At 52.4% G+C, this 9,765-nt stretch overlaps 1 protein-coding gene across 1 annotated transcript; it reads right to left on the reverse strand.

Annotated features, from left to right (window-relative positions):
• Window positions 1-1,899: 1,899 nt before the first annotated feature.
• On the reverse strand, window positions 1,900-5,098 carry GSTP1 (glutathione S-transferase pi 1). Its single transcript, XM_054440219.2, has 7 exons — window positions 4,744-5,098; window positions 4,420-4,455; window positions 4,017-4,123; window positions 3,815-3,902; window positions 3,346-3,449; window positions 2,342-2,449; window positions 1,900-2,164 (listed from the first exon to the last, which is right to left on the reverse strand). The coding sequence occupies exons 1-7, from the start codon at window positions 5,081-5,083 to the stop codon at window positions 1,976-1,978; spliced, it is 972 nt and encodes a 323-aa protein (XP_054296194.1). The 5' UTR covers window positions 5,084-5,098; the 3' UTR covers window positions 1,900-1,975.
• Window positions 5,099-9,765: the final 4,667 nt, after the last annotated feature.

The following is a 9,765-nucleotide window of genomic DNA, read 5'->3' on the forward strand; positions in this document are numbered from 1 at the left end:
AAAAAAACCAAAGTGTTGGGATTACAGGTATGAGCCACCACACCTGGCTTAGCCTCTTTTCTTTATAAATTACCCAGTCTCAGGTAGTTCTTTATAGCAGTGTGAGAAGGGACTAATACAGTATCTGAGTGGGACTTACCAGTGATGACCTTCAAATATGCTGTGGGAAGCAGCATGCAGGGGGTTCAGTGAAATGCCTACACCTGTTTGCTCATTGCTCCTGGAGGCCATCGTTGGGCCCGGGATGGGGAGAAATCCTTCAGATCCTTCTGATGTCCTTCTGAAGGATCCCACTTCTAACATCAGATCTGCTAAAAGATAAACTTAAGCCCATTTACATTTTAAACAGTTTATTTGAGCATTCAGTGACACATGAATTAAGATAGCACCAGACCAAAGCAGCTAGTGCTTCTATTAGAGGGGAAGTGAAACTTAATCATGTATTTGCGGAAGCCAGACAAAACAATTTTGACTGGTTAGAGTGAAAAGTCCCAAGTTAGAGGTTAGTTGGCAGTTTCTGATTAATATAGTGTATTAGGCTGGGTGTGGTGGCTCACGCCTGTAATCCCAGCACTTTGGGAGCCCAAGGCGAGTGGATCACCTGAGGTTAAAAGTCTGAAACCAGCCTGGCCAACATGATGAAAGCCCATCTCTACTAAAAATACAAAAATTAGCCGGGAATGGTCATGGGCACCTGTAATCCCAGCTACTCAGGAGGCTGAGGCAGGAGAATTGCTTGAGCCTGAGAGGCAGAGGTTACAGTGAGCAGAGATTACACCACTGTACTCCAGCCTAGGCACCAGAGTGAGACTCCATCTCAAAAACAAAACAAAACGGTGTATTAGTCCATTCTCACACTGCTATAAAGAACTATCAGAGACTGAGTAATTTATGAAGAAAAGAGGTTTAACTGACTCACAGCTTTGCAGGCTTAACAGGAAGCATGACTGGGAAGCCTCAGGAAACTTACAATCAGGGTGGAAGGTGAAGGGGAAGCAGGCACATCTTTACAAGGTGGCAGGAGAGAGAGAGAGCGATTCTCCTGCCTCAGCCTCCCAAGTAGCTGGGACTACAGGTACCCGCCACCATGCCTGGCTACTTTTTGTATTTTTAGTAGAGATGGGGTTTCACCATGTTGGTCAGGCTGGTCTTGAACTCCTGACCTCAAGTGATTCACCTGCCTCAGTCTCCCAAAGTGCTGGGATTACAGGCATGAGCTACCATGCCCAGCCTAGATAAATTTGAATGCTTTTCTCTTGCTCATGTCTTTAGTTCTCAGGCCCAGCCAAAAAACCCTAAAAGGACAGAGAGAAAATTTTGCCTGCCCTACAGTACTAATACAGATACTGTATTAGTATCTGAGTGTACTGGCTTAGCTTCTCTGGAGAATCCTAATACAGTAGTGTCATTGCTTGCCTAGGATGCACCAAAACTCACAAGTCAGCAGGAAGCCAGGAGAGCCCCCAACCAAGCAGAATGACCCTCCCACCAACCTGAGCTACTCGGAGCTACTCAGCTAATCTCCCAGGACAGGGAACTCCTCACATCCCTCCTTCCCAGAATCCCTCATTTCCCTCCGTCCTGCAGTCTGTCCATCTGACAGGCGCCTGCTGTGCCTAGAAAGCATGTTTCTAAGAGACTTTTCTCCTTCTCTATACACTGTGTGGTGCTCCAGGACAGTGACCATGGTTATTTCTCTTTGTTTCTCTCTCTCTTTTTTTTCTTCCTCTTCCAGTTTGTGAGGTTCAGTAAACACAGCCAGGCTGAGGGCTCCAGGAATCCATCGACTGTGCTAGAGGAGCCGTTTTCTAGTCCTCTGCTCTGCTCTCCCGCCGACCTCGAAGCTGAGAGCTGAGAACCCCTAAGCCCCTTCCCAGGAAACACAGTGCTCATAGCAGCTCTCTTAGAAATTTTATTGGTCCTGGGGAAAGGAAGGCAAACAGCCCCTGCCTCCCGCTCAGAGTCCCCCCAACCCTCACTGTTTCCCGTTGCCATTGATGGGGAGGTTCACGTGCTCAGGGGAGGCCAGGAAGGCCTTGAGCTTGGGCCGGGCGCTGAGGCGTGCCACATACGCTGAGAGCAGGGGGAACGCATCCAGGCAGCCAGGGGCCAGGACCTCATGGATCAGCAGCAAATCCAGCAGGTTGTAGTCAGCGAAGGAGATCTGCAGGGCAGGGGGGCCAGGGACTCAGCTGGCGGAAGCAGGCTAGGGGAATTGCGGGCAGAGGGCCTAAGCCCATCCCATAGGTCTGCCCTGCTTTGCTAAACAAATGGCTCACACCTGTGTCCATGTGGAAGCAGAGGGTGGCGAGGAAGGAACAGGATGGGGCCAGATGCTCACCTGGTCTCCCACAATGAAGGTCTTGCCTCCCTGGTTCTGGGACAGCAGGGTCTCAAAAGGCTTCAGTTGCCCGGGCAATGCCTTCACATAGTCATCCTTGCCCGCCTCCTGCCAGACACCACCATGTATCATCCTCCTACTCTCATCCCTCCCAGCCCCTGAGACACCCCCTTCTGTCTGCCCCAGGCCAGACACCAGAGTCCCAGATTCTGCTCTGCTTGCTCCCCACAACCAGGCTAGTACCAAATCCTGTCCACTTCAGCTGCCAATTCATCTCTATTCCATTCTGCCTGTCCATCCTTGCTGGGATCTCTCACCAGATGATTGCAAAAGCTTTAGAGCTGGCTTCTCCGGAGGATCCTTCTAGACCTCACATTCAGACACAGCCCTGTTCAGACTTCTCAATGGCCCCCATTGCCCTTAGGAGACTCCAAACCAGTGGGTTCAAGGCCTTCGGGACCTGGGCCTACTGCCCGCCCATCTCTATCTCCTTACCCACCCCTGACACACATGCAAGCGTACATACACACGCACACACGTGTACACACACACGCACACACGTGCACACACACGCGCGCACACACACACGCTGCCTCTGCTAAACTGGTCCCAGGTCCCCAAATGTGCTCTGTGTCTGCATACTTTCCTCAGCTAAAAGTGCCAGCACCTCCATCCAGAAACTGGTGACAAATCCTCCTCCACCTCTGGCAACTCCAGGAAGCCCTCGCCACCCCAGGAGATCAGAAACCACCAGTTGCTAGAGGTCTCTGTCCTTGCAGTCTCCCCCATGACCCGTTACTTGGCTGGTTGATGTCCCAGGCAATAAGGGTGCAGGTTGTGTCTTGTCCCAGGCCCCTGGGCCCCTGGCCCAGAGCTGACCCAGCCCCTGCACCCTGACCCAAGGAGGGGTCAGCCCGAGCCACCTGAGGGGTGGGGGGGTGAGGGCACAAGAAGCTCCTTTCTTTGTTCGGTCCCCAGTGCCCAACCCTGGTGCAGATGCTCACATAGTTGGTGTAGATGAGGGAGAGGTATTTGCAGCGGAGGTCCTCCACGCCGTCATTCACCATGTCCACCAGGGCTGCCTCCCGCTGGTCCTTCCCATAGAGCCCTGGGGTTGGGTGGGGGGGAGCAGGCCGCGTGACTGGGCGCCTGATCAACACACAATCACTGGGGATGGGCCAACCAGGGGGCTGTCTGTGAGCCCCAGACTGGGAGGAGGGGAAGAGGATGTGCGTGGAAGGATGAGAGACTGCCACACAGCAGGTGCTCAGAGCTCACCTGACACCTGAGAGGCAGCCTGGCACAGGGCAAGGATTGCAGGCACCCAGGCTTGACCTTGGGCAAGCTACATAACCTCAGTGGGTCTCAGTTTCCTCCACTCCAGAGGGCTGCGGGGCAGCTGATTTAAATAAAAGGGCTCCGGGGGCAGAGGCTTGCCCATCCCTGCCCTGGACTTGGAGGTTCAAGACTCACCAAGGGTGCGGCCCAGGTGACGCAGGATGGTATTGGACTGGTACAGGGTGAGGTCTCCGTCCTGGAACTTGGGGAGCTGCCCGTATAGCTGTTGGGGGAGGCATGGCTCAGGGAGGGGCACTGAGCTTGGGCGTCCCCCGATCCTAGTCACAGCCCCCTAAGGCCCAGCACCCCCTCCCCTTGCCCGGGCATGGTCACTTACGCAGGAGGCTTTGAGTGAGCCCTCCTGCCACGTCTCCATGGACACCACCTCCTCCTTCCAGCTCTGGCCCTGGTCTGCCAGCAGTATGCGCAGGGCCGCGCAGCGGCCTGCGGGGAGGGAGAAGTACGAGATGTGGGGACCGGGCCGACTCCGCCTCGCAGCAACCCGGGGAGGGGTCAGGAGTGCAGGGAGGGAACAGGGAAACAGAGCTTCCTCCGAAGACTTAACACAACACTGGGGCGGGGAGCAGGCATGGCGGGAGAGGCGGGGAACAGGAAGGAGGCCCGGGGTAAAAGCCACACGACGGAGGGATAAGGGGGTTCGGATCTCGCCGGGCTGGCGAGGGGCTGTGGGCTGCAGCCCCAGCCCCTGCCTCCCTTCCCTGCCAGACACATGCTCCTACCTCGAACTGGGAAATAGACCACGGTGTAGGGCGGCACTGCAGCGAACAAAGAAAAGTTTGCTGGAGCCTGGGGGAGGATGCCAAGGCGCGGTGCGCGCAGCCTGCCCCCCTCCCCGCCCCCGGAGTCCCATCCCTGCCCGAGGCGCTCCGGGCCCCCTGAGAGCCGCTAACGGCACTGCGGACGTCCTGGGTCCCCTGGGACCCCGTCCCGGGTCTCGATGTGGGCGAGGGGCCCTGCCGGGAGCCCGGGCCTGATGCTGCGGGTTGGCCCCATGCTGGGAGCTCTGAGCCGCATCCCCGGGGACGCGAGACGCGCGGACTCACTGGTGGCGCAGACTGCGACGGCGAAACTCCAGCGCAGGCCTCGCGGCCTCCGAGCCTTATAAGGGTGGTCCCACCCCACTCCGCCCCGCCCCAGTGCTGAGTCACGGCGCCGGCCGCTCTTCTGGAGGGTCCCGCGGGCTCCCGCCGGCCCCAGCCCCGGCGGCCGCTGCACCCCGGGCGTCGGCCGCAGAGGGGCGCCCTGGAGCCCCCGGAGTCGCCGCGCAGCTGGCCGGGGAAGCCTTTCCCTCTTCCCCAGGTCCCCAGCGGGGCCTAGGGAGTAAACCGACAGCAGGAAGAGGACCGCAGCGAAGTGTGCACAGCTACTGGCGCGCCGGGACATCGCGGGGGGAAATTCCCTAAGACCGCTGCGATCCCGGAGCTTGCACACCCGCTTCGCAGGGCAGGGGAGAGGGGTGGAGGCCGCTTAGAGGAGAGGAAATGGCTTTTTTTTGTTGTTGTGTTATTTTATTTTATTATTTTATTTTATTTACTTTATTTTATTACGTAGGCTCACGCTGTGGCCCAGGCTGGAGTGCAGTGGCGCGATCTCGGCGGCTCACTGCAACCTCCGCCTCTCGAGTTCAAGCAATTCTCCTGCTTCAGCCTCCCGAGTAGGTGGAATTATAGGTGCACGCCACATCTGGCTGATTTTTGTATTTTTAGTAGAGACGGGGTTTCACCATGTTGGCCGGGCTGGTCTCGGACTCCTGACCTTAGGTGATCCGCACGCCTCGGCTTCCCAAAGCTGGGATTACAGGCGTGAGCCACCGCTCCTGGCCCTCCTTCAACTTTTATTTGAAGTTCTGGGGTACATGTGCAGGATGTGCAGGTTTGTTACATAGGTAAGCGTGTGCCATGATGGTTTGCTGTACAGATCATCCCATCACCCAGGTATTAAGCCCAGTATCCCTTAGCTATTCTTCCTGGTAGTCTCCCTCCCCAGCACCCTGCTCAACAGGCACCAGTGTGTGTTGATCCCAGCCATGTGACCATGTGTTCTCATTGTTCAGCTCCCGCTTATGAGTGAGACCATGCGGTCTCACTGGTTTTCTGTTCCTGTGTGACTTTGCCGAGGCTAACGGCTTCCAGCTCCACCCATGTCCCTGCAAAGGACATGATCACGTTCCTTTTAGTGGCTCTGCTATTTTCTTTGGCTATTTTCTTTGGCTTTGCTGCCTACTTTCTGTTGATTTGCAGATCTCCATTTATTCTAGATATCGATCTCTTGTTGGCTTTAGACATGACAGACAGCTTCTCCTATTCCATCAACTGTCAAGTTTGTCCAAGGAGTCTTTCATGAAACAAAACTCCTTAATTTAAGTGTAATCAAATTCAGCAAGGGATTTTTGTGGTGGGGAAGAGGTTGGTGTTTATGTTGTGCCTTTAAAACTTCATTTAATGCAGCCATTAAAAAGAACAAGATCATGTCTTTTGTGGGAACATGGATGGAGCTAGAGGCTATTATCCTTAGCAAACTAATGCAGGAACAGAAAACCAAATACTGCATGTTCTCACTTGTAAGTGGGAGCTAAATGATGAGAACTTATAACACAAAGAAGGAAACAACAGACGCTGTGGTTTACTCTAGGGTGCAGGATGGAGGAAGGAGAGGAGCAGAAAAGAGAACTATTGGGTACTGGGCATAATACCTGGGTGATGAAATATTCTGTACAACAAACATCCATGACACGAGTTTACTTATGTAGCAAACCTTCACATGTACCCCCAAAACTGAAATAAAAGTTAAAAAAACAAAGAAATTTCATTTAAAAGTCTTTTTTAAGAGACGTATTATCGGGGGAAATTCAGCCCCCAATATTTCACGTGGGTCCTTTTCTATTTTCCGTAAGTGTCAGCTGGCCTGAGAAATAAAGGGACAGAGTACAAAAGAGAGACATTTTAAAGCTGAGTGTCTGGGGGAGACATCACATGTCCGCAGGTTCCGTGATGCCCCCTGAGCCGTAAAGCCAGCAAGTTTTTATTAGCAGTTTTCAAAGAGGAGGGAGTGTACGAATAGGGTGTCGGTCACAGAGGTCATGTGCTTCAAGGGCGACAAAAGATCACAAGGCAGAAGGTCAGGGCGAAACTAGAATCACTAATGAACTTCCAGGTCCCACTGTGCACGCATTTTCAGGGTTCAAGAGCAGAGAACTGGTCTGACTAGAATTTGCCAGGCTGGAATTTCCTAATCCTATCAAGTCTGGGGGCGCTGCAGGAGACTAGGGCGTGTTTCATCCCTTTCTACTTCTGCATAAAGGCAGGCACTCTCGGGGCGGCCATTTCAGTGGCCCGGCCCTGGGAATGCATTCTTTTCTCAGGGCTGTTAATTATTAATATTCCTTACTGGGGAAAGAATTCAGCGATATTTCTCTTACCTGTTTTCGGTAATAAGAGAAATATGGCTCTGTCCTGCCCGGCCCACAGGCAGCCAGATTTTAAGGATATCTCCCTTGTTCCCTGAAAATTGCTGTTATCCTGTTCTTAAGATACCCAGATTTCATATTGTTCAAACACACAACAATTGTCCTCTACAAACAATTTGTGCAGTTAATGCAATCATCACAGGGTCCTGAGGCGACATACATCCTCAGTTTACGAAGATGACAGGATTAAGAGATTAAAGTAAAGACAGGCAGAGGAAATCACAAGAGTATTGATTGGGGAAGTGATAAATATCCACGAAATCTTCACAATTTATGTTCTTCTGCCATGGCTTCATCCAGTCCCTCCATTCGGGGTGCCTGACTTCCCACAACACGTATGTTGCCCCAGCTGGTCTGGAACTCTTGGCCTCAAGTGATCCTCCTGCCTCAGCCTCTCGAATAGCTGGGACTACAGGCATGTGCCACCACACCCAGCTAATTTTTGTATTTTTTGTAGAGATGGGGTTTCACCATGTTGCCCAGGGTGTCCTTTTTTTTTTTTTTTTTTTTAATTTTCACCAATGGACTGAGGTCACAAGGAAGCTTTTTAAATTTTTGTCACCTTGGGTTTTCTTTAATTTCACTCTAATTGTCTAGCTTTGGTGCTCTTCTTGGCTTGCCGAGCTGTCTCTCTGGTTTGGCCTCTTGGCCCTTTGGTCTGAGGTTGGTCATCTTTCTTCAGTTTTGAGAAATGTATCTGCATTGTTTCTTCTGAGATTCCCTCTTCTCTGTCTTCTTCCTCTTCCTCCTCCTCCTCCTCCTCTTCTTCTTCTTCAACTTGCACTATCTGGATAATGGCCCTTCTAATCTATCGTCCTATCACTTTACTGCCTTATTTTTTTAGACAGGGTGTCGCTCTACTGCCCAGACTGCAGTGCACTGGCACCATCTCAGCTCACTGCAAGCTCTGCTTCCCGAGTTCAAGCGATTCTCCTGCCTCAGCCTCCTGAGTAGCTGGGATCACAGGCGCCTGCCACCACGCCCGGCTAATTTTTGTATTTTTAGTAGAGACAGGGTATCACCATGTTGGCCAGGCTGGTCTCAAACTCCTGACCTCAAGTATCCACCTGCCTCGGGCTCCCAAAGTGCTGGGATTACAGGCGTGAACCACTGCGCCTGGCTACTTCGATGTCATTTGTGTTTCTTCTGGTTTGTCTTTCCTGGGAGAGAGTTCACCAGCTGATCTCGTCACTCACCTCTTCATCCATGAGCCGCATACCTCATATGATTCATCCCATCTGTTGTTGGCTTTCTTCGATTATTGTTTTTATATCTACTCTTTCTTTTTGTTGTTTTTTGTAACTTGCTATTGCCAGTGCCTTTTCTCATGTCCTTGTGATTTCTCTTGTGTGTATTCTCTGTGTGCTCCGCTCATTCAGCGTCAGGGGATGTCCTTGTCCCCTGAGATGTCTCCCCTGGAACCGGTGAGCTTGTGCCCTTCCCCTGGTGGGACCAGTCATTCTCTCGGGTAATATACCAGTATCAAAGGAAGGAGATAAGCACCACCAGACCACAGCCAACGTCTCCCCTTTGCTATCGCTCTTCAAACAGAGCTTGAGGTCAGAGATTCCCCTTCCGAACCTTGGGAAGCAGCGCTGGGGAAGGTGGCTCCCCGTGTTCTAATGTGCTGGTGGTGCTGGGTGTTTCCAGCAGAAGTGTGGGAGGGAGAAAGCCCACCCATTCAGTCCCACTGTTCTCCCCAGTGCCTCACCCAGCAGAGGGTAGCAGAGGCCAACTTCGGTTTAGCCTGCACCAGCGTCAGTGTTCAGCAGTGACATCCCCTCAACAACTCCAGAGAGTAGTAAGAAAGGAACTGAATGCAAACCCCTTCCTTCTGGCATCCTATGATGGCCACCTCCAGCCACGCTCAGCCTCCACCCCCACACACATCTCCACGCACATCTACTCACATCCCTGTACACCCAGACACACACAGGTTCAACACAGCCTGCAGCCTCCAGGAGGGGCTACATCTCACTTTATTTGTTTAATTTTACTGTTTTCCTGAAATCTCTGTTTCTCTCTGTGATTTCTCCCATATTCCTACTGGAGAGGGAACTGAAAGCTCATGATAGTTCACCATCTAAATCAAGGGTTGGGACACTATGGACTTTGGTTCATCACCTGCTTGTGTAAATAAAGTTTTATTGGGCCCCAGCCATGCTCACTCATGTGTGTGTTTTCTATGTTTGTTTTTGTCCTACAATGGCCCAAATGAGTGATTGCAACAGAGACTATGTGGTCCTCAAAGCTTAAGATACTTTCTATCAGCATTTTCAAGAAAAATTTGCTGACCCCTGATCTAGACCAAGGTCCAGACCCCAGCCTCAGGAAAAGCTAGACTTCCAATGTCACCCATTCAACTTTCACCAAGAGTGGCTCCATAGCAATGCCATCTTCCCCTTGCAGTGCCCAGCGCCTCCCTGATACCTTGGCAGCACAGGAGGGTTCCAGGCCGGGGTGGGAGCCATTGAGATGCTCCTGAAATGTACTGTGAGGATGAGCAGATCTGGTCCAGCTTAATCTTCAAAGTTCTGAACTCTTGTCCAAGGGGAAGGTGCCCCAGTGACCTCACTGAGCCCAGGCGCAGGGATGGATG

The sequence above is a fragment of the Pongo pygmaeus genome, chromosome 9, assembly GCF_028885625.2.
Source record: "Pongo pygmaeus isolate AG05252 chromosome 9, NHGRI_mPonPyg2-v2.0_pri, whole genome shotgun sequence".
In the NCBI taxonomy this organism is placed as follows: Eukaryota; Metazoa; Chordata; class Mammalia; order Primates; family Hominidae; genus Pongo; species Pongo pygmaeus.